Genomic DNA, 24133 nt, shown 5'->3' with positions numbered 1-24133 from the left:
ACATATATGTATATACACACACATATATTTAAAATGTTTAATGAAACAAATTCACTTGAGTTTTTACTCTATTTGGGAACTTAATTTTAGAAATATAGTCATGGATCATCTAATAAAAGGGATACGTTCTGAGAAATGCATCACGAGGTGATTTTGTCATTGCGCAAACATCATAGAGTGAGTGCACTTACCTAAACCTAGATGCTACAGTGTGTTATTGTACTGTAGGTAACTGTAGGTAACTGTAACACAATGGTATTTGTATATGTAAACTTAGTAAACATAGAAAAGGTACAGTAAGAAGATAGTATAAAAGATAAAAAATAGTGTTCTTGTCTAGGGCCCTTACCATGAATGGGGCTTGCAGGCCTGGAAGTAGCTCTGGATGAGTCAGTGGATGAGTGAGTTGTTAGTGAATGTGAAGGCCTAGGACATTACATTACTGTATACTTTATGAGTAATTTTTTCTTTCTTCAGTAATAAATTAACCTTTGCTTAATGTAACTTTCTGCCTTATAAACTTTACAATTTTAAAAACATTTTTGACTCTTTTGTTTTGTTTTTGAGACAGGGTCTTGATCTGCCTCCCAGGCTGGAGTTCACTGGAGCAATCATGGCTCCGGGCAGCCTTGATCTTCCCAGGCTCACACGATTCTCGATTCTCCCACCTCAGCCTCCTGAGAAGCTGGGACTACAGGTGCATGCCACCATGCACGACTGGCTGATTTTTAAATTTTCTGTTGAGAAGGGGTTTCGTCATGTCGCCCAGCCTGGTCTTGAACTCCTAAGCTCAATCCATCCACTGCCCTTGGCCTCCCAAAGTGCCAAGATCACAGGCGTGAGCCACTGGGCCCGGCTGTTTTGGGCTCTTTTGTAGTAACACTTAGCTTAAAACACAACACTTTGGACAGCTGTACAAAAATATTTTCCTTCTTTATAACCTTATTCTATAAGCTTTTCTCTATTTTTAAAATTTTAATGTTTTTATTTTTACTTTTTAAACTTCTTGTTAAAAACTAAGATACAAACACATGAGCCTAGGCCTACACAGGGTCAGGAGCATCAGTTTCACTGTCTTCTATCTCCCATGTCTTGTCCCACTGGAAAGACTTCAGGGGTAATAATGTGCATGGAGCTGTCATCTCCTAAGATAACAATGCCTTCTGAAATACCCCCTGAAGGACCTGCCCGAGGTTGTTTTACAATTAACTTTTTTTTTTTTCTTTTTTTTGAGATGGAGTCTCACTCAGTAGCCCAGGCTGGAGTACAGTGGCGCCAGCTCGGCTCACCGCAAGCTCCGCCTCCCGGGTTCACACCATTCTCCTGCATCAGCCTCCCGAGTAGCTGGGACTACAGGTGCCCACCACCTCGCCCGGCTAATTTTTTGTTTTTTCAGTAGAGATGGGGTTTCACCATGTTAGCCAGGATGGTCTTGATCTCCTGACCTCGTGATACACCCGCCTCAGCCTCCCAAAGTGCTGGGATTACAGGCGTGAGTCACCGCGCCTGGCCTACAATTAACTTTTTAAATATGTAAGCATACACTCTAAAATAAAGATAAAAAGTATAGTATAGGCTGGGCACAGTGGCTCACACCTGTAATCCCAGCACTTTGGGAGGTCAAGGCAGGCGGATCATGAGGTCAGGAGATCGAGACCATCCTGGCTAACACGATGAAACCCCATCTCTACTGAAAATATAAAAAAATTAGCAGGGCGTGGTGGCGGGCACCAGTAGTCCCAGCTACTCGGGAGGCTGAGGCAGGAGAGTGGTGTGAACCTGGGAGGTGGAGCGTGCAGTGAGCCAAGATCACACCACTGCACTCCAGCCTGAGCAACAGTGCAAGACTCCATCTCAAAAAAAAAAAAAAAGTATAGTATGGTAAATACATAAACCAGTAACAACATCATTTATTATCATTTTCAAGAGTTACATATTGTACATAATTATATGTGCTTTTACTCATATACAACTGGTGGTGAAGTAGGTTTGTTTACACCAGCAGCACCACAAAGATGTGAGTAGTACCTTGCACTATAACATTACAACAGCTGTGACATCAATAGAGAGAAGAATTTTTCAGCTCCATTACAATCTCAGGGGACCACCGTCACCTGTGTGATCCACTGCTGACCAAAATGTCATTATGCGGTGCATGACTGTATTACACACCTTGCAGGTTATCCTAAAAATGCAATCTATTGACACAATGAACAGCTTGGAAGTTCAAGGACTAGAAATTATAAGGCAGTTGAATCTCTCAATGAATTCAATTCTCACTTCTATATGTGCATGTTTAAATTCCACTGGAGGCTGGGTGCGGTGGCTCATGCCTGTAATCCCAGCACTTTGGGAGGTCAAGGCGGGTGGATCACCTGAGGTCAGGAGTTCGAGACCAGCCCGACCAACAGGGAGAAACCCCGTCTCTACCAAAAATACAAAATTAGCCAGGCGTGGTGGTGCCTGCCTGTAATCCCAGCTGCTCAAGAGGCTGAGGCAGGAGAATTGCTTGAACCCAGGAGGCGGAGGTTGCTGTGAGCGAAGATCACGCCATTGCACTCCAGCCTGGGCAACAAGCGTGAAACTCCGTCTCAAAAAAAAAAACCAATAATAATAATCCACTAAAGAGTTAACAAGACTTTGATTCTCTTTCCATAAACTGACATCCACTTATCCATAACGATTACAGAATCTGGGTTTGTTAGAGTAACTACTTCTACTTTTGGGAAGGATAAAGGAAGGAAGGGCTTAGTCACTAAGCTGCATATGGTTTTCAACACTGGTTCTATAGAGCTGGTGAAGCCACTTAGGGCTATAAAGGAATAGGAGCCCCTGCCTATGACTTTGAACATTTTTGTTTAAATTTAAAATGCTCCCTAAGGAGATTTACGATCCTTACCTACAAACTTCCTCTCCAGGCTTCCTGTGCCACCTGGGGAAGGGACCCATGGGTGCTATGTAGAGTCCTATGAACTGTTCTATTTATTTTTATGAGACCAATCAATAGCGAGGCATTGGACAAGGAAAGGCATTATAATGCTACCCAACGTTTGTTTTCTTCTTGTGGCCACACTATAAATCTTGGCTCAGACAACTATGTTTACTGAAAGCTTATGGCATCCAGAACATCACATGCCCTCTGTGACAGGGCAGGACCCTTGCTGCCCAGAAGCGAACTGTCCCCCTTTCCCAGATGGCACACCTTCGCACACAAGCTGTGAGAGCTGCTGAAGGGGCTCTGTGGTTGGCTATGTTTAGGAATCACACCACACGCTATCCCCGCAAAGCTCCTCAGGAGAATTACAACAGTATTTCAGGGGCTCTGAGAAGTGATGTAGTGAAGAAAGATTTTAAATTTCCATCAGAGAACCATTTCTTCACAGTACATCATTATTAGTGTTCTGTATGAGCAATGTTCCTAGAATCCTGGTTTGGGAAATGCTTAAAAGTAGCAGTCCTTTGTGGTCTGGATGTTGGTGTGATTTCGCTTCTGTGTAAAGATGAGTTTATTCACGTCGTGGGACAACTATGAGACTGCTTCGTCTGTACACTGAGGAGCTTCTGATGTCTGGGATACATACGATCTTCCCATGATAAGTGGGAATTAGCAGCCCTACGAAGCCCATTCTCACAGATTATGAGAAACTTCAACTATTAAAAAGGGATTTTAAAGCTGTAATAGGCCCTAACATGTTAAATCCTTAACTGAAACACATCAACTATTATCTTTTTTCCTAATATTCTTTGTTTTATGAGAAAGGTCTCATTAACAAGAAAAGTTATTTAGTCCAAACAACAACTTCCAATATAGAGTATGAAGCCCAACCTCCCACCCAAATCTAAACACTTCAATGAGAACTTAAGAAAAGCCCACAGCATGCAAAATCCTAACATATCAAAGAGAGTCTGATGTAATACAAAGGGGCAGAAATGGGTGTAAATTTATTTTAGAAAGACTTTTAGGAAGAGTTGAAACAGAATAGACTAGAAATTCTTAATTAGAAAAGAATAAAATTTCCTGAGCAATCTAGACATGCAAAGAAGTATATAAGCAGGTAAACAATCTATTGAAAGGTAATCAATTAAGTATAATCAACATAGTAACTCAGATTTGTCCAAAACACTTACAGACAGATTACATAGACAGATTGAGTAAATGAGGGGGTGCCCCAACGTGTATGCAAATAACCGGCTTCTATAATCAGAACCGTAACGAGAAACTGAAGAAGCAAATTTCAAATTGATACCAGTCTCAGACGTCACCACATCAAAGAGACCTCCCTGACCTCCCTAACAAAAATACTCTCTGATGTTTTTTTTTTTTTTTTTTTTGAGATGGAGTCTCACACTGTCACCTGTGCTAGAGTACAGTGGCATGATCTTGGCTCATTGCAATCTCCGCCTCCCGGGTTCAAGAGATTCTCCTGCCTCAGCCTCCTGAGTAGCTGGGATTACAGGCACCCGCCACCATGCCCAGCTAATCCTTTGTATTTTAAGTACAGACAGGGTTTCACCATGTTGGCCAGGCTGGTCTCGAACTCCTGACCTCGTGATTCGCCTGCCTCGGCCTCCCAACGTGCTGGGATTACAGGTGTGAGCCACTGTGCCTGGCCTAGTCTCTGACTCTTACCCCCTTTTTTCCTCCATAAACATTTGTTGTTAGCTGAAATCTTATCAACTATTTCATCATTTTATTTGTACATAGTGGTCTCTTCCACTAGGATGTCAGGTACATGAGGTTGAAGACTTGGTCCAGTGTCATTCACTGCCCATTTATCATGTGGAACTACTACTAGACACATACCTGGTACTTAGTAAGTAGTTGTGTTAATGAATGAGATCAGAGAGCAGAACTAAAACAAGAAAGCTGAAAGAGAAAAAGTGTTTTCAAACAATACATGAACGTACTCATCAGAAATCTCAATATTGAGCTTCTGTTTGGTTTGGCTGAGAGTCGTGCGATAGAGCTTGGTGGCCATTTCAATCAGGTGATCACTGCTGAAGAGAAAATCTCCTTTACTAGCTGCTTCTGAGCCCTGCAAGGACAAACCAAGAGTCGGTCATAATTAAAGATACCTTAGGAGATCAATATTTACAGGCTTGGCTAAAACCATATTTACAGTCTCTTTAAAACATCAGATCCTGGAATCCATTCTCCCAAGGTAAACAATAATGACAAAAGTAGTGTTTCTTCCAACTTGCTCAGAGCACTTTAGTACGGTTACCTAACCCCCTCCTACCCAAAGTTGGTGGATGCAGCAGAAGCACCATCTGCATCACTTGGAGCTTGCTAGAAAAGCAGAATCTCAGGCCCTACCATAGCCCCAGTGAATATGAAACCACAACACAACCTCCAGGTATGGGTTTACACATTCAGGTTTGAGGAGCATGGACCTAACCTGCAACTCTTCTGAAGGACTTGATTAAAACACTTTTCAGTGATTTGGTTAAATCCCTAATGACAACACTTCCAACAAATATCCCAGGGCGGTGGCTCTCAGCCTTAGCTGTGCAAGGGAATCATCTGGGTTTATTTAAAAAAAAAAAAAGAAAAAAGAAAAAAAAAAAAGATGCTTGTGCCCCCTTCTGAGAAATTCTAATTTGATTGCATGGGGGTATGGCCTGGGCATCAGCATTTTTAAAGTTCCCAAGCTGTTTAAATGTGTCACTGAGGTTGAGAATCACTGTCCTAGCATTTGATATGCCCCCTTTAAGTTAAGATCCAAAGCAGGGTAAACAGGCTAAGGGAAGCTTTGGGGAGTTTTCTAAGCTTAGGGTCGGCCAGAGAGTGACATTATCAGCTAGACACATGCTTCTACATATGATCAATATTTGGTAGCTTTTGTTTACTCAGTGACTATGTGTTATGTGACAGGCCCTGTTCCTCCAGTGTCTCAATTAATCCTTACAACAATGCTATATGAAGTAGGCACTCTTACTATCCCCATTTTAAAGATGACAAAAAGTAGGTAGGCATACACAAGTTAAATGCCTTGGCCAAAATCATCATAAAGTGAGTGAGACCAACTCCAGAACCTACACGTAACCACTGCATCCAAGCCAGGAGTCCTGGTTAAGCTAAAGGCACAGAACACTAAAAATTATTTAGGTTAAAATTAACTGGCAACTATTTTATTTTAGTTGTATCCTTTAATATAAACCCCCAGATTAGAGATGAACATTAAGACATTTACTAAGTTCATACATAGAAGAAAAAACAGGAGAAAACAAAATTTAAAACATCTTGATATTCCTATGTATTAGTCTCAAAAAGTGAAGTAAATTGGTCAATAAAAGTGATTAACTTTATTCAGTTACTGAAAAACCGAGCCCGAGATTTTACATAGGGGCGAATATCCAAAATTTGCAAATGAGCAAGGCGGGAGATATACAAAGATTAGTCAGATATGGAAATGTTTAAAATCAATGGCTGAGAGATGAAGCGCAGAAATCTTTTGCTGAACCTTTACCTCTTTGAGGTGGACGGCGAAGAAGCCGTCATTTTGTGAGCTCATCGATACTTTGGTCACATCCACCAAGGGAACCTCTGACTTGATTTGTCCAGACTTTTGGTCAGCAAGAAGGAGATTATTATTTGTTAAGAGGAAAATCCGAGATGTACTCTAAAACAAAATAGAAAATAGTATAAAACCAATGATCAAAAATACTCAAAAATGGTCTATGAGTTTAAGGCACTTGCAAAAATGCATGTTTTATTCCAATATCCTTCAACAAACATACTTATGTAAACCAAGAACACAGTAAGGAACATAAATAATATGTTTTATTTCATAAAAATGTCAGAGAACAAGCAAAATTCCATCTAAGCTTAAAGGTAAGGGGAAATAGCTCCCTTCACAGTTAACTCTACTGAGAACATGAAATGCAAATTTTTATATTCAGAAAACAGGGTGACTATCCCAAGTAATAGGTACTTATCAGTCTTCAAGGTTAGCAATTTTACCTTCCCATTAGCACGGTTAATTTTGTTCACGACTTCAGCAATGATGATCTTTTCTTCAATAGCATCTTTCAGTTTCTTATACTTGGGGTTCTTGTTGATTTCCAGGTAAGCCCCTTGGAATGGCTGCCCAACACTAAAGGAAAAAAATTCCTGCACATTAGAAATAGTTTCAAACGAAAGTTCTACTAAAAAAAGGAAACAGATTCTAAGGAATAGCTGATAACTTCATAAAAGTTGATTTCAATTTATTTTATATATTACACTTGCATCTGTCCTAAATATAAGTTGGAAATGAAACTTTAAACCTATTTCAAATATATTTTTGAGGTGATCATGGCATTTGGTAGGCAGGACTTTGATAATAATCTTATCACATGGAACAACCAAGACAGAAATCACTCATAAGAATAATAGCTAAGACTCAAGTACATGGTCTCATGTGAAGGAAAAGGCAATTTCTTCTAATCTGTTAATACAAAGTTAACAGCTGCTCACAAAGGATTTACTAACGCCTTCAAACAATATGTGGCAGTGAAAAAAGAGCTGAAATCATTACCGTCACCTGTTCTAGAAAAATTTCATTTCTTGCAGAGAATAAGAAAATCAATAGGCCTTCTGGGAAAGAATAGATCCAGGGCAATCACTTTAGAAGAAAACTATAGAACACTTAATATTAACATGTAACTGTGGTTCTAAGTAGGCAATACAGATGGTCCCTGACTTGGTTTGACTTAGGGTTTTTCAACTTTACAATGGTGCTCATACAACCATTCTGTTTTTCACTTTCAGTACAGTGGTCAATAAACCATATGAGATATCCAACACTTTATTATAAAACAGGCTTTGTGTTAGATGATTTTGTAGGCTGCAGATGATTTTGTAGCCAACTGTAGGCTAATGTAAGTGTGCTGAGCACGGTTAAGGTAGGTTAGGCTAAGTGATTGTGTTCAGTAGGTTACGTGTATTAAATGTATTTTCAACTTATATTTTCAACTTCATATGACATATGACAACTTCATAAAAATTGGTTTCAATTTATTTTGTATATTACACTTGCATCTGTCCTAAATATAAGTTGGAAATGAAACCTTAAACCTAGTTCAAATATATTTTTGAGGTGATCATGGCATTTGGTGGGCAGGAATTTGATAATAATCTTATCACATGGAACAATCAACATAGAAATCACTCATAACCCATATGAGGTGTGTAACTGCATCATAAGTTAAGCAGCATCTGTATATGAAAGGAGAATCAAGCCTCTTCTCCTAGAATATGCATTTAAATGGACAGACGTAACCAAAGCAAACATTCAGAATAAGGGCAATTTTTTTTTTTTCCCAAATAAATTTTTGTAAGAGGTTAACAGTACACTTAGAACTAAGATGTCAATTTCCCTAAAGACTTGCCGGGGGACTCTTTCAGGACAGCTTCATCAAAGGCACTAAGGAAAAACTGCTGCTTCAAGGGATCTACAAGCTTCACTTTGAGCTACAAAGTTCTGGCAATCTGCAAATACAACTTTAAATGCTTATGTTGTGGGTGGAGGATCAGGGAAGAAAAATCCACGTAGGTGGTCAGCGTTTCACAGCTCTCAGGATATAAAAGGCCAACTCCCATAAGAGCTGCCACTTGGCAGGGTGGTGGGAGGCTAAGTTATTTATTCCACCTCTCTCACTGCTGTGGGGTGAGTGTGCCACTATCCCTGAAAACTGATAAGACTACCCAAAAAGGACTTGGCTTGAAGTTAACTTTTTTTGGTTCCTATTCAAATGTGTTTTAAATTATAAAAATGCTAACAGGCTTTTAAACTGTTTCCTCAAAGATGTATTTTCCAGCCTGTAGTTTCTGAACAGTCATCCACAGGAAATGCTCATTAAGAAGGTTAGTCTCTAATTTAAAAATGTATAAATTAAAGCTGAATAAAATTAGTTGCTGAAGTAAGCATATAGACAAATTCTCCTGTTTGAAAATGCTTTATATAACAGGCACTTTGGACAACTTTGGATTCAGACACTATGTTTGACTTAAGGGAGTATATATCACCTCAAGCAGCCACATCAGCTAACCAAGGAAGTTGTACAATTTAAAATATTTAAACCCAGTGAGTCTGGCAATGTACGTTCATTTAATCCTTTAAAAGGAAGATATTTGAAATGTGTGTAACGTCACAGAGAATATAAACATAATTTATGTAATAAACGTGAATATACTCAGCATATAATACATTCTTTCGAGGCCATTCTTTGGGAGAAGCTTAACGTTGTTATAGATTCGGCTTGAAATCGTACAATCTACTTTTTTTATAAACACCAGATGAAAATGGGGTAAGAACGCTGGGAGGAAATGATGAATGCGGGAGATATAAGACTATTTGGATAAATAGTCTTTATCAAGGACTTCATTTGCTGAACTTGGGATTGGTGTTCCTTCTTTTTCTGAGTCCACAGTGTCTAAAATAAAGGAACTGAACGTGCTGTACAGGCCACAGAAGTCATATCCGTTGAGTTAGCAGACCAAAGGGCACCACGGACCAGTGCTCAAGCAACACTCGAAAAGTACTATTCTGGCTCGCTCTTTCATTTACCTTACAAATGAGTTTCTGACCTTGCTTGTTACGGCAGGAAGACTGGAATGGTGATTAAAGTATATTGCCAACAGAAATTTGGCTAGTCTTTGAAAACTATGGAAAAGGAGCAGGGATTTACAATGCAAACGTATCTTAATAGCCTATATAATTTTTATGTTAAATGACTTCTAATTATTTAGTAAAGTGTTTGAGCTAATGCTAATGGAGTGAAACCAACAATTGTAACCTCATTTCATTAAACTGCACTATAGAAGCCATGGCTCAAATAAATGTGTTTACATCAAGCTGATTATAAAATGATTCACAGAACTAAAAATTGCACATCTAAGACTGAAATCAAACACCACGCAAAATGGCGTACAAATATACTTGAGAAACTTTGAAAATCCTGAATTTTATGGGTAAAGCAAAGCCATAATACCTAGATGGGTATAAAGCCTTCTTGTCTTTGAAGAGTTCACTGGCTTCTAGTTTCTCTTCATAAATAAGTTTCTGCTGGTCTGTGAATTGGTCCCTGTATTTTTTACACTGTGAGATATGAGAAGAAACAAACAAAACATCATTTATATAAACAAATCATTATTCATTCTTAAATATGCTAAGACAATTTACCAGCAAGAAAAGTAAGGGAGAAAGTGTACAAAACATTCACTAAAAAGGCCAAAAACATTTTTCCCTTGTGGGTTTTAAAAAGTTTGTCTTGGAAAATGTCACAGTATTATTTGTATTGCAGAACCTGGGATGCTTCTTCAAAACACACCAGGGTCTAGCGGGCATGGGCTTTGCAAGTACTATTTCCTCCCACTATGTCAGTCCTTGGAAATCCTCTTGTCCTGCGGCTGTCACTCTTCTAGAGAGACTCACAGTAAAAATATTGTGCATCAAAATCCACTAAGCACATTTCCACACACATACACACACAAAATATTGACATAAAAGCATCACAAAACAATACTCAATCTTTTCTATATATTATACACTCTGCTATTTTCTATTCTATTGCATTTCATTGAAAAACGCTGGTAGTAATCTACTAAATTGATTTCATGACCCACAAATATGCTATGACCTACAGTTTGAAAACCACTGCTCCAAATCCCCCCACTACCATTTTACAACAGGGACGAGGGACCTGAGATATCCCCTTTCACTCTGTCCCTGAAGCTGCAATGAGAGGAGACAGTGGCCAGAGGAGCAGGGCCAGGTTTTTTAGATGAGCATTCTTAGAAATTCAGTTACAGGGGGTTCAAGTGCTACTGAAATAACTGCATGAAGAAATGTTAGCACTGCTGCTGACCCTTTTCCATGGAAAGGCTCCCTTCAGGAATAAACAGCCCTCATCTCCCACCTCCAATCCAATGGAGGAATGGGTGAGATCGCGAAGCCAGGGGAGAGCAGAGGTGGTGCAGATCCCCAGCACTGGGAGCTCCCTGTCATTATTTCTGAAAACAGTTTCTGGGTTAGACTCAAAAAAGGAGACAAGCCATTAGGAGGTTCATGAATCTTGCCAAATTGGCTGTTAGAGAACAGAAGTCAGAATCTAGTTCCTTATGTTGTACGGTACCACTTATCAAGCTAATCAGTGATAATGTCACTCTATACATATATGACTCTGATAAAAAACAAGCCCACCCTGCTGGGCAGGAAAGTTTCCTGGAGGACGTACGCACTGAGCTTTCATCTACTAAATACATGCCCTTCCATCTAATGATTTTATTACATCTGATAACTGCATATATTTAACATTTCACATATCAACTGACGAGGTTATCGAAATAAGGTCAACATCTATCCAAGTGCCCCACGTGCTCCATGCTGGGAAACATCTAAATTACATGCCATATTCTCATATAAAATGAGAGCTAAAAAAAAAAGGCAATATAAAACAGATTTCCAGCTTCCCTGTAATTTAGATAGAGGACGTGTTACTATCTTTAGGGATAGGGAAAAGCCTTTTTTCCCACCCATCAAAGTGTGTGTGTTCACATGCATTATCTGATTATGTGTTCTGTACATCTGATAAAGTAAACTCTTCAATCTGCAGGATTTAACTATGTTGCCTGAAGGTGTCCGAATTTTATGATTTCTCTGTCCTACCGTATTCCTTTAGACAAAGAGAAAAACACATGAACAAAAAACTGAACTACTTGAGAGCAGCTGGAACCTGGAATGGAAAGATAAACTCAGCCCTGTGCTCTCCGTTCCAGCCAGGGCCGAGAGGCAACCGCACAGGGAACGCCTGGGCCAGTGCGGTGGCTCTCATAGAAACTCAATATGGTGCACGGGGGAAAATCACCAAAGTCCTCAAGTAAAATCCTCTTTGAGGCAAAGGAAGAATGTGTTACAGTTTTGATTTTACGTAAGTTTTCAAACACTCAAAATAAACGAGAAAGTCTCTGAAAAGATGTAACATGACAATTTTTTACCCTCCACAAGTGGAAAATCCTTTTTAGCTCCTTGTGAGTAGAATCCAAGAATAAGTAAGGTCTTGAGGGCCAATTCTTGTCTATTGGAGATAAGGAAGGCATCTTATTTTTCATTTCCAAGAAGTATTTTTGCACCTGTGTTGGGTTTGACAGAGAATACTACGTGAGGAAAATATACCACAAAAGACATTGTTTTACACACATCATGATCAAATAAACCAGACGATCGTGGAATTTATTTAACTTTGGAATTTATAAAACGGTAACTCATCTGGGAAGTCTCTATTCCACTCTTTCATACTGGTTGGGGAAATATGAGTTCCACCAAATGGTTAAGAGAAAAGAGGAATACTAATGCTAACACTCATATTAACACTAATACTAATGCCAGCTGGCTCTATAGAGCTGTATTGTCTAACATGCAGCCACTAGTCACACAGGTTATTTATATTTACATTTTAAGTAATTAAAATTAAATTTAAAAATCCAGTTTCTCAGTCACACTAGTTACACTTCAAGTGCTTAATAACCACATGAGGCTAGTGGCCAGCTACTCTATTGTACCTCAAAGTTACAGGGCATTTTCCTCACTGCAGAAAGCTCTACTGGACAGTGTTGTTCTAGAGTATATGATATGGGCCCAGCCCTGCACTCTATCATTACTTCATTTTAATCCTTACAACAACTCTACGAGGCTAGTGCCACTATTATCCCCATTTTACAGATGAGAAAATGAGGTTCACTGAAGTTAGAATTTGCTCAAGTTGGCCGGGCGCAGTGGCTCACGCCTGTAATCCCTGCACTTTGGGAGGCCGAGGCGGGCGGATCACGAGGTCAGTAGATCGAGACCATCCTGGCTAACACGGTGAAACCCCGTCTCTACTAAAATACAAAAAATTAGCCGGGCGCGGTGGCGGGCGCCTGTAGTCCCAGCTACTCGGGAGGCTGAGGCAGGAGAATGGCGCGAACCCGGGAGGCGGAGCTTGCAGTGAGCCGAGATGGTGCCACTGCACTCCAGCCTGGGTGACAGAGTGAAGACTCCGCCTCAAAAAAAAAAAAAAAAAAAAGAATTTGCTCAAGTCACAAATCTCTAAGCGGCAGTGGAGGCCGACTCCAGAGTCTGCGGTCTGTTCAGCACTACATATACCTCTCTGAAAGACGGAGAACTCCAGAGTCCCTGCGGGTGGGGCTGCACAGCCTGGCTCCCGGTCACCCCTCTCCCCACTAATTTGCTTGCCAGCCTTGCCCTGCCACAGCTCATGGCAGTTTCACAGGATAAGGCCCTGGCTTTCTTGGGTCTACTTTCCCCCAAAAGTTCTCTCTGTCAAATAAGACAAACATTGTATTAATAATATACGGGCCACTAACAACTCTTTCTGATACAATTCTACCTGAATTTGGGAGACGATTTCAAAAGATTACTCACTCTCAGTGTCACAGCTATGATTTAATTATTATTTAAAAAGTCACGTCTGTCATTTAAGAAAAGGCACATTTTATGGAGTTGGTGATATTAAGTGGGTAATTCCATAATGCTAATTAGCCACACACATAAAGTATCAACTTACAATTCTCTGAAGCGTGAACTCATAGATTTTCTTTCCGGCATTGGCTCTGAAGAATTTCCTGTATTCTCTACGTACCTTTAAAAAGAAGACGCAGGTTGCAGTGGTTAATGTGTGGCTGGTACAGATGCATAATGATACACCTCTATTAAAAATGAAAAAGTGTCAAACAAGTCAACTTATAAGTGTCCTTTCTGGATTTAGTACAATAATTGAAGCACATTCACATAGTGGATCTTAAGTCAGAGAGAAAGAAATTGAGAGATGTAAAATGATGAAACCAGAATGAACCGATGTTTTAAATCCTCTTAGTAGTTTCTGAAGAATCTGATGATTTGACAAGAAATATTTTACAGGCACAGCTGCAAACTCATCCCAAATTAAAATACATTTAAAAACTATATAAAATAATGTTCTATTCAGATTGTTTTGTAAAAGGCAAAAAGAAAAAAAAAATGTCTGAAGAACTGTATCAGTTTCCAAAAGCCTTGCATAGAAGATAAGGCTTTAGTACTACACACTGAGAACTGAATATGGCTAAAAATAAGAATTTAAAAAGAAGCTTTGAAACTACCATTACTTTCCATTTCATTGCATTAATTTTTCTCTATCATCTCTACTCTCACCAAACTTTATACTTAATGCTATCAGAGCACTTAAAACATCATATTATAGTTTTAGTTCACACATTTTTTCCTTGCTACATTGTCATATTTACTTCATATACTAATGTCTAACAAATAAGAGTAACTAAGTGGAGTGTTTGCATAACAAAGGAATAAATTATATAGTTAAATTTTGAAACTGAGGGAAAAATATCTTTATTTATTACCATCCAGATATAAATGGGAGAGTTAGAATTTAGCAAAATATTAGCCTATCTGAATAATTCAGACATTACATATCTTTTTTCTTTTCTCTCTAGTTTTCTAGGTTTAACTGCACATGTTCAAAATATTTCTACATTAGGGGATGTAAGCCAGTAATCTTCTAACCAAATTCAGTTTATAGATAAATGTTTTGTATGCATATTTATAAGTTAAGAACTTAATATAATAATTCAGACTGCAGATTTCTCTTAAAGTTGTCTAAGATCTAGCAACACTGAGGCCTAGTCCTATAAAAAGGGCCAGGGAGGCTAAAGTAGCTGCTGTTGCCTTTAGATGAGACATGCATGCTCCAAACTACACAAGTCCCCCTTGCTCCTGATCCACCTCCCATCTGCTGCTTTCTTCATCTGTGTGACCAACCCGGTCCCTCAGCATTTGCGCACCAGACCCATTCTCTACATCTAAAGATTATTAAGGTTTAAAAACTGTAACATATACCATATGGGTAGTTTTTCCTTTTACAGGCATACCTCATTTTAATGCACTTTGCAGACATTGAGGTTTTACAAATTGAAGGTTTGTGGCAACCCTGCATCAAACAAGCCTACTGGCACCATTTTTCCAACAGCATGTGTTCATTCTGTGTCTCTGTGTCACAATTTGGTAATTCTCATAATATTTCAAACTTTTTCATTATTATTCTATCTGTAAGATGGTGAACTTAAGAGACAGTGTGTGTATTCTGACTGCTCCACCCACTGGCCGTTCTCCTATCTCTCCCCCTCTCCTCGGGCCTCCCTTATTACCCAAGACACAGCAATATAGAAATTAATTAATATTGAATTAATAACCCTATAATGGCTTCTCAGTGTTCAAGTGAAAGGAAGGGTCACAAACTTCTCACTTTAAATTGAAAGCTAGAAATGGTTAAGCTTAGTGAGGAAGGCATGTCAACAGCTGAGGCAGTCCAAAAGCTAGGACCCTTGTGCCAAACAGCCAAGTTATAAATGCAAAGGAAACATTCTTGAAGGAAATTGAAAGTGTTATTCCAGTGAACACACAAATGATAAGAAGGTGAAACAGCCTCACTGCTGATAAGGCGAAAATTTTAGTGGTCTAGATATAAGATCAAACCAGCCACAACATTCCTCTAAGCCAAGACCTAATCCAGAGCAATGTCCTAACTCTCTTCAATTCTAAGAAGGCTGAGAGAGGTGAGGAAGCTGCAGAAGAAAAGCTTATTAACTCTTCATGAGGGTTAAGGAAAGAAGCAGCAAGTGCTGATATAGAAGCTGCAGAAAGTTATCCAGGAGATCTAGCTAGATCACTGATGAATGCGGCTATATTCAACAACAGATTTCCAATGTAGACAAAACAGCCTTCTATTGGAAGAAGATGCCATCTAGACTTTGATAGCTAGAGAGGAGATGCTAATGTCTGGCTTCAAAGGATAGGCTGATTATCTTGTTAGAGGATAATACAGCTACTAACTTTAAGCTGGAGCTAATGCTCATTTACCATTATAAAAATCCTACAGCTTAAGAATTATGCTAAATCTACTCTGCCTGTGTGCTCCATAAATGGAACAACAAAGCCTAGATGATAGCACATCTGCTTACAGCATGGTTTATTGACTATCTTAAGCCCCATATTGAGACCTACTGCTCAGAAAACAGATAACTTTCAAAATATTAATTCACACTGACAAGGCACCTGGTCACCCAAGAGCTCTGATGGATATATACAAGGAGATTAATGTTTTCACGCCTGCTAACACAACATCCATTCTGCAGCTCATGGATCAAGGAGTAATTCCCAGTCTTATGATTTAAGAAATACATTTGGTAAGTCTATACCTGCCACAGATAGTGATTCCTCTGGTGGATCTGGGCAAAGTATATTAAAAACTTTCCAGAAAAGAAGCATCATTCTGGGTGCCATTAAGAACATTTGAGATTCATGGGAGGAGGTCAAAACAGCCACATTAACAAAAGTTTGGAAGAAGTTGATTCCAACTCTCATGGATGACTTGGAGGGGGCTCAAAACTTCAGTGGAGGAAGTAACTGCAGATGTGGCGATATATCAAGAGAACTAGAATTAGAAGTGAAGCCTGAAAATGGGACTGAATTGCTGCAATCTCAAGATAAGATGTAAATGAACAAGGAGTTGCTTCTTACGGATGGCCAAAGAAAGTAGTTTCCCGAGATGGAATCTACTCCTGATGAAGATGCTGTGAACACTGTTGAAATGACAACAAAGGATCTGGAATATTCCATAAGCTTAGTTGACAAAGCCAGTGACAAGGTTTGAGAGGATTAATTCCAATTTTGAAAGAAGTTCTACACTGGGTAAAATGCTATCAAATGCCAACATATGCTATACAGAAATCTTTCAGGAAAGGAAATCAATCTATGTGGCAAACTTCATTGTTGTCTTGCTTTAAGAAACTGCCACAGCCACCACAATCTTCAGCAGCCACATCAGTCAGCAGCCATCGACATCAAGACAAGACAAGACTCTCCACCAGGAAAAATATTACAACTTGCTGAAGGCTCAGATGATGGTTAGCATTTTTTAGCAATAAAGTATTTGTAAAGTATGTACTTTGGCATTTTAGACATAATGCTATTAGACACTTAATAGACTATAGTAGAGACAGCGTAAACATAACTTTTATTTGCACTGGAAAACAAAACATTTGTGTGATTCACTCTATTGTGATATTTACTTTATTGCAGAGATCTAGAACTGAGCCTGCAATGTCTCTGAGGTATGCCTGTATTCATATTCTAGTTACTGATTACCATTTGCCTTTTAGCCACGGAGTTGTCAGATCCACAAACATTTCTAATCTCAAACTAAGGTGAGAAGGGACAAGGAGAAGAAAAATGTTACCTAACAATTGGGTCATGAAATTATAATAGCATATGAAGGCAGACAAATGAAGTTACATAAGAATATATCCTTAAAAATATACCTGAAGTCCTACTATATTTAGTTGAGCTTCATTATAACTGAGCTCACTGCTACATGCATTTTGATATTCCACAGGGCAGGTTATTTCTCCCAAAATACAACTACAGACCTTTAAAGCCCATTGACAACATGCTGGCATATATGATGGTGCCCCCTGGGGGAAATGGGAGTCTTAAAAAGGCTCACTGCACTTTGTAATTATTTCCACAAGAAAAGTCAATCATTTGAGAGGGCAAAACTATCATTCATATTACCATGATTCTCTTTTAGAAAAAAAAAAATACAAAATTATTATATTCTTGGACTTCAAATAAGTTTGATCTTATTTCATACAGCAATACTGGTAATATAGTAAAGTACTTCTGTTTTGTTGGAGACTGAGAGGAAAAAAGTTATGTCTAGAGTAAGCCCAGTTAGCTTCTGCTAAAATAATATTCCCCTACAAACTGAATGTGCTTTGTAAGTTGCTAGTGCACACCCCTAATGCAAAAATGTTCTGAAATCATATGCAGTTAAACCCAGAAAACTGAAGATAAACGTATTACTGATGGAAATCATTTTATAGAGTAAAAATCCTGATTCAATGTTAATTTTCCTTCCTGTTATGAAAATTAGAACGCAAGTTAGAAGATGTGAATTAAATGGGAAAATGTTTACTTTTGTTTGACTTTAAAGAAACCGGTTATAGAGCTTGTTTGGACTTCTTCGAACAGAACATCTGTTAAAATTCATATTTAAGTTACTTCTTCATTACTTCAAATATTACTTGGTGAATACTCAGTATAATCAAAAGGGATAATTTACTAAAATTTATAGGCTGAAGTTGCAGAAAAAAATGCAGATTATTCAAAGCAGGATTCAGGGATATTTCTAATGGTTGTTCAGATTTAGAGTCAATGATCTCTCAGATAATATTCAAATATTTAGAGTAAGATTAAATATCGTAGGATTAAAGTAAAAACAATGATAAGAAATACTGTCAAAAAGGGGCCTAATTATCCCAAAAAGGCAATATGGATGGCTTCCTATGGTGATTAATTATTGAATTTGGAAGACCAGATCCTTACATGGCGTAAAGAATATTCTAAAGCCTTTTCAGAGCTTGGAGTTATTTACTTATGTGTAGTTCTGGACACATAAGTGTACCCTACTATAGTAAGCACACTTTGAAATAAACCCTGCCATAATCACAAGGTATTTGAATTTGAGGTTCTCTTTAACATGAATGATCCACTGGTCTCTGAATCTCTGATCTCATTAATAAAAATCTGTAAACTTAGTGATGCAAGACCCTTTGGTTCCTACACTGAACAATTAGAACAATGGTCGCTCTGAAGAAAGCTCTACTCCAGGCAGCCATTACTGGGGCAGAATTGGCATAAAAAGGGAAACAAAAGCCTGGCATCCCTAGGCTGCTCAATGTGGATGTAGGGCAGCTTTTAGCTCAACTCTTGCAACCGTGTCTCATAGATTTTTAAAAAACAACTTTACACTCATAAAGATAACAAACTAGAACTTTGATAACATAGTATCTTGAATAAAACATGCCATATTGCTATTACATTAAACCTATTATTTAAAGAAATAGAAATCACAAAATCAGAAAAAACATTAGTGTATAGGTTTCTTCTGAAAAAGGTAAAACATTAAGCAAGATGACATTCTACAAGACTGTGCAGACCATCAGCAAGCATAATCAATCGTTTTCTCAGGGTTAGTAGGTGCTAGGCTTTATGAAGTTCACCCTGGACAGAAACAAGTGGTTGAGGAAGTACCTTCAGTCCAAGCCAGTAAGCCCAAATGACAGCAACTGCATGCTTACGCCTAGCCTCCTCCTTCAAGCGTTTCAATTCCCTTCGAGCCTAGAATGTTTTAGATAGTAAATAAAAGAGACAGCCCAATGCAGACAGCACAAATGACCAGAAAAAGATACCCCACCAAACAGAAGAGTCAATTTATGAATAAGGATTTCAGAATGACAGAGAAACAGTGCATAATAATTTAAACCCAAAGAATTGGTGCCAGGCTGGTGCAGCGCTTGTATTTTCAGTGCACTGAGATTCTGTTCCAGAGGAGGGCAATCTGTGTGGTTCCCAAGGTAATCATTTCTCACCCCTTACTTCCATTCTTTTTCTTTTTTCTTCCTTGTTCTCTCTCCCTGTTTGCTGCCTTCTCTACACCCTTTCACTCCCATATGAAAGCCTTCAAACTCTGAGTAACAGCCCTAATGACGTCATTAGACTCCCCCTTGCTGACAGCATATTGGGCTGAAGAAGCTATGCACTCCTGTCTGAGTTCATCCCTTTGGATGGATAAAAAGATAACTCTTGTGAACAATCATTTAGAAAACTGGGAGGAAAAAAGGTTATTTCTCTGAAGTGCAAACAAAAACCAAAACTAACAAAACTCAAAAATTACTTCTAGTCAAAAAATCAAAAGTGGCATGTATAAAAATTCAATTTTAGCTAAGGTCCCCAAAGTGAAATATACTGAAGACTGAAGCAATTATAGGTTAAACTTATAGGTTTAAAAATTACTGTTAGGGAAAAAATAATCTTAGACAAGCTATTCTAGAGGATATAAATAGGCACTAATTGTTCAAGATATTATAGTACTGAGACTGGGAAATGAACTCACTGGATGGAGAAATCCTAGCAAGACCCATCTAAGAGTCCATTTGCTTCTGCTACAACATTTCCCTCAGTTGACTAGAGGAACAAGTTTGTTCTTCACAGATTTTTCAGGAAAAGCACAAATGAACAACTCTGGTTAGTTTTTGGCAAATTAAGCTCTTTATGCAGGCAGATGTTGACTTTCCTCATTTTCTCACAAGATAGGCTTATAATGTTGACAAGGTAGACTTCAAAACACAGGACTCTGTTGATGTTTGTGTTTCTAACTGGAATACACATTTTTAGCAAAGATGACCTTTGATTTTCTAAGTAACAAAAACATCTAAAAATCTTGTCCCTTGGGGTATGTGAAATGTTCACAGAGCCCACGACTATGCCTGGGGATTAGTGAGAGTATTTCAGGAGGCCTTTGTTTCTGAAAACAAACAGCTGATGCTGAAATTCCTGGGATTCTTCAGTGGCAATTATAGCTAGCTGTGCATGAACATAGTTTTCTGTTAAATCACAGATGATAATTCTTTGCACATGTAATATTTTGCTTATAATAATCAATAGCTGCCACAGTGAGCCTAAAAAAATTTTCATTCATAAATTAATTTTTTAAAGACATACGTTAGAGGCATTTCCATTGTTAACATGTTGCAGAGACCGATTGAAGCCCAAACTTGAACATTCCCAACATGCGCAACCCCTCCAGAAAACCTCTAAAAAACTGCTAGCATTCATCAGTGGGGAGGGGGGAACCTAAACATGCATGTTATTTAAGAGTTGTTTTGTTTTGTTTTAAAGAGCAATGGTACTAGTGCCTTTTTAGTAAGCAATTAGTTTTATTGGCCTACGCATGCCTAAGCTTCCTATGCATACTACTGAACTAATGTTTCCAGGTGTGTTAAATCTGGTGGCTAGGACATGCACCAGTGTGAGCCACTATTAATTGCAGTCATTCATCCCCTAATAGTCTAGAGATAAGGACTGATTATTGCAGAATTCCCGGATGGAGTGTTGGGATATGTGCATCAAGTACCTTAGATCCAAGCCAGTAAGCCCAAATAACTGCAATAGCATGTTTATTCCTAGCCTCCTCCTTCAGCCGTCTCAGTTCCCTTCGCGCCTGTGATGCATTTGAAAAGGAGTTACAGAAAAGTTTAAGGCAGGAAAGGTTACTGCTGGTTTTCAATGAAGAAAGAAAAAGAGAGACACTAGTCACCACCAAATGGTAAATGCAAAAGCATGTGCCACCACCCCACAACAAAATGTTGGAAAGAGCAAGAGGCAAACACGTGCTCAGTAGCTCAAGCCAGTGAAACATTTTCTGCCCCTGAAGCCGAGGGTTCATGGTTCCACATGACATTACTGCTGACCCACCACCTTCCTTGGGGTCTCTGGCCTACCTGGGTCCCATGCCAATATGCAGCAATGGTCGTGACTGCTTCCTTACAGCGCTTTTGATGCTTCAGTTCCCGCAGAATTTTTCGAGCCTAAAGGGCAGAATCACCCAAAAGAGAGAACGTTTAAAAAAATGGAATTGACAGTGACTTGAAAAAAAAAACCTGAAGAGATCATTGTCCTAACACCCACGATATTGTGAAAAATCACAGGTTAAAGAAGGCGAAGGTGACTAGCCCCAAACTGACTACGAGAAGGTGGACAATGAAGACATCATCAAGCATGACAGTGTGGTTTCCACTTGATTGGAACAGCAGCCTCCCATACCCTGATACACAATAGGAGAAATCTGACTACAGCACCATAAGCTGGCACACATCTGTGGGATGAAATATTTCTCAGAAGGTGGCCAGAGGATTCCAATGATCCTCTGAAGGCCACTGTATCTCTTTCCTTATTATTGCCTGGAATGTAACTGTAGCTGTCCTTCTTATTCAAGAGATTTTTAAAACTGCAAAACCAAAATAATCTAATTGATCCCAAACCAGCGGTTTCTTTCCATTAGTTGCTGGAAACTGATTGTATGGGGGCCAGGAGGACACCTGGTTTGAAGGTGGACTTTGGGTCCTTCCTCTAAGGTCCCTAGCCTACAAACGGGGCCCCAGGATCCAGTCATGAGGCCAAGGAAGAAGCTGCAGGCAGCAATTTCACTTACTCTGCATGTTCAGATTTGTGTTTTGCCATTTGCCGTGGGACAACTACTAAGCCCTTAAGTTGTCGAGGGCCTTGGCAACGTCAGTCAGTCAGTGTTGCTGGACTCGGCACCAAGGGGCTACCCTCTGAAAGGGCTCCAGGCCTGGGCACTACCCCTCTGGATTCAGACCATGCCACAAAATCTCCTCACAGGAAGAGGGTCAGAACATGCTCTGAAGTATCGTTGACCTAGATGAGGGATCTGTAAACTTTTTCTGTAAAGTGCTTTTGGCTCTGAAGGTCACACAGTCTATTGCTACGACTTGACTCTACCACTGTAGTGCTAGAGCAGCCAGCCAATCTGTGAAATAAGTGAATGTGGCTGTGTTCCAATAAAACTTTATTTATGTACACTGAAATCTGTATTCCATAGGCTTTTCGTATGTCATGAAATCATCATCTTTTCCTTTTTTAAAAACAACGGTTTAAAAATATAAAAACCATTCTCAGCTTGCAGGTTGTATGACAGGCAGCAGGCTAGATTTGGCCTGTGGCCTGTAGTTCATTGACCCTTGGCCTGGGGCCCATAGTTCATTGACCCTTGAACCAAGCCTTGGCAGGAAGGACCTGGAACCAGGCTGTCCACTGTGACAGCTCCCCCATGTCCCCACCGCTAGTCCCAGCCAGATCTCAGGATCTTTCAGTCGTGATGGCAAGCCTGCAAGATGGTTACTGGACAGTTATGGAAGTCACTGTGGTAGGGGTTCTGAGTATGAAAGGAATGGCTGTGAGACAGCCTTCTGTACTACAGCTTTTCTCAAAAACATGGGGCAAAGGGATATTGAAATCATGTACGGGTATTACTTCAAGGACTTCCTGTTTAGAGAACAAAGCGCTTAAAAAGAAAGCTGGTTAGAAGGAAGTGGCCAAGACATGGTCACCAGGGTCCCTGTTTGGCCCATAATATTTATTCTTTCCATCTGACTGTTTATAGGCAAGGCAGGAGACAGAGGAGCCCTCCCCTGCAGGGTGGGTCTAAAGACATTATCCTTTGTGAAAAACCAGAAAACCCCAAATAAATAAAGCATACTTCTTTTAAACTCACCTTCCAACCCCGGATATAAGACTGAATTACTAAGGCGGAACTCTTTGTCTGCTGGTACCTCTTTTGTTGCTGTAGGATAAAAGGGGAAGATATTGGCAGTTGTAGTTACATATCTGTAACGCACACAAGGACTGAGAAAGGGTATTTGCTCACTTCGTCTAACTGACTCTTAATTATCCATACTCCTTCTGGAAACCAATACATAAAGAAACCAAAATATTAAACAATCCAATATTATTACAGTTAATCCAAAGTATGCCTTAAGGATGCTGAATAAAATAATTCCTAAATGACTCAGGACACCGCATTATTATCATTACTTTCTTCGTCTCATGTTGTTATAATACAGGGTTCCACACATGGCAGATCCTCAGTAAATGCATATTGAATGAAAACTCACTGAGTTCTGCATCTGCTTTTGAGTGTTCTCTCTTCTTGGTATCATTTCTCACCATGCTACTTACTGGACTCACCTCTAAACCTCCCTAGTTTCTTTTAGGTTTGCTACTTTTACTCTGCCTCAAGCTGGAAAATCAGCTAAAAATTTAAGTAAACTGCTATCAATCAACTAAATATTTCTATATTGAGCCTCCACTACGCATAAAGCCTTTTAATAGAACCATGAGGATATAAATGTGCATCTGACTCCATCCCTGCCCTCAAGGACTTGAAGTGGACACAAGTCAACAGTATAAACGATAAACGGTACCCTGGGAGATACGCAGCACAGACAGCACAAGAGGCAGGCTCAGAGGCAGCAGAGCTTACTTCCAGGTGGGGAAGGTCAAAGAAGACCTACTGAGGCTCCCAGATCTGGCTCAACAAGCTCAATGCCCAGAGGCCTTTCTTACTTCCAGGGCTGATGCCTTGGAGTGGAGGCTGCTGGAATACTCCCTAGAAAAGTGAGCTTTTACAGTATTCACTTTGGAATATACACGGAAACATGGACATCCCTGATGAAAAT

The 24133-nt window shown here is 39.4% G+C and overlaps 1 protein-coding gene across 8 annotated transcripts in view; it reads right to left on the bottom strand.

Moving 5' to 3' along the window:
• The window catches only part of MYO1B (myosin IB), a 182627-nt gene that overhangs the window by 4893 nt on the left and 153601 nt on the right, over positions 1-24133 (bottom strand). For 2 of the 8 annotated variants that reach the window (XM_005573782.4, XM_065525790.1), the window contains exons 21-30: positions 23170-23238; positions 21377-21463; positions 21010-21096; positions 19128-19214; positions 13549-13623; positions 11981-12115; positions 9976-10082; positions 6965-7097; positions 6471-6623; positions 4909-5036 (exon numbers count right to left, since the gene is read on the bottom strand). In XM_005573782.4, the coding sequence (XP_005573839.1) occupies positions 4909-5036; positions 6471-6623; positions 6965-7097; positions 9976-10082; positions 11981-12115; positions 13549-13623; positions 19128-19214; positions 21010-21096; positions 21377-21463; positions 23170-23238 (1061 nt within the window). The remainder of the gene's footprint in view (positions 1-4908; positions 5037-6470; positions 6624-6964; positions 7098-9975; positions 10083-11980; positions 12116-13548; positions 13624-19127; positions 19215-21009; positions 21097-21376; positions 21464-23169; positions 23239-24133) is intronic. The other 6 variants (XM_045368338.2, XM_074009599.1, XM_005573785.4 and 3 more) reach the window with 3 other exon arrangements.

The sequence above is a fragment of the Macaca fascicularis genome, chromosome 12 (genome assembly GCF_037993035.2).
Source record: "Macaca fascicularis isolate 582-1 chromosome 12, T2T-MFA8v1.1".
Taxonomy (NCBI): domain Eukaryota; kingdom Metazoa; phylum Chordata; class Mammalia; order Primates; family Cercopithecidae; genus Macaca; species Macaca fascicularis.
Note: the sequence above shows the minus strand (reverse complement) of the source record. Positions and strands in the feature narration are given on the sequence as shown.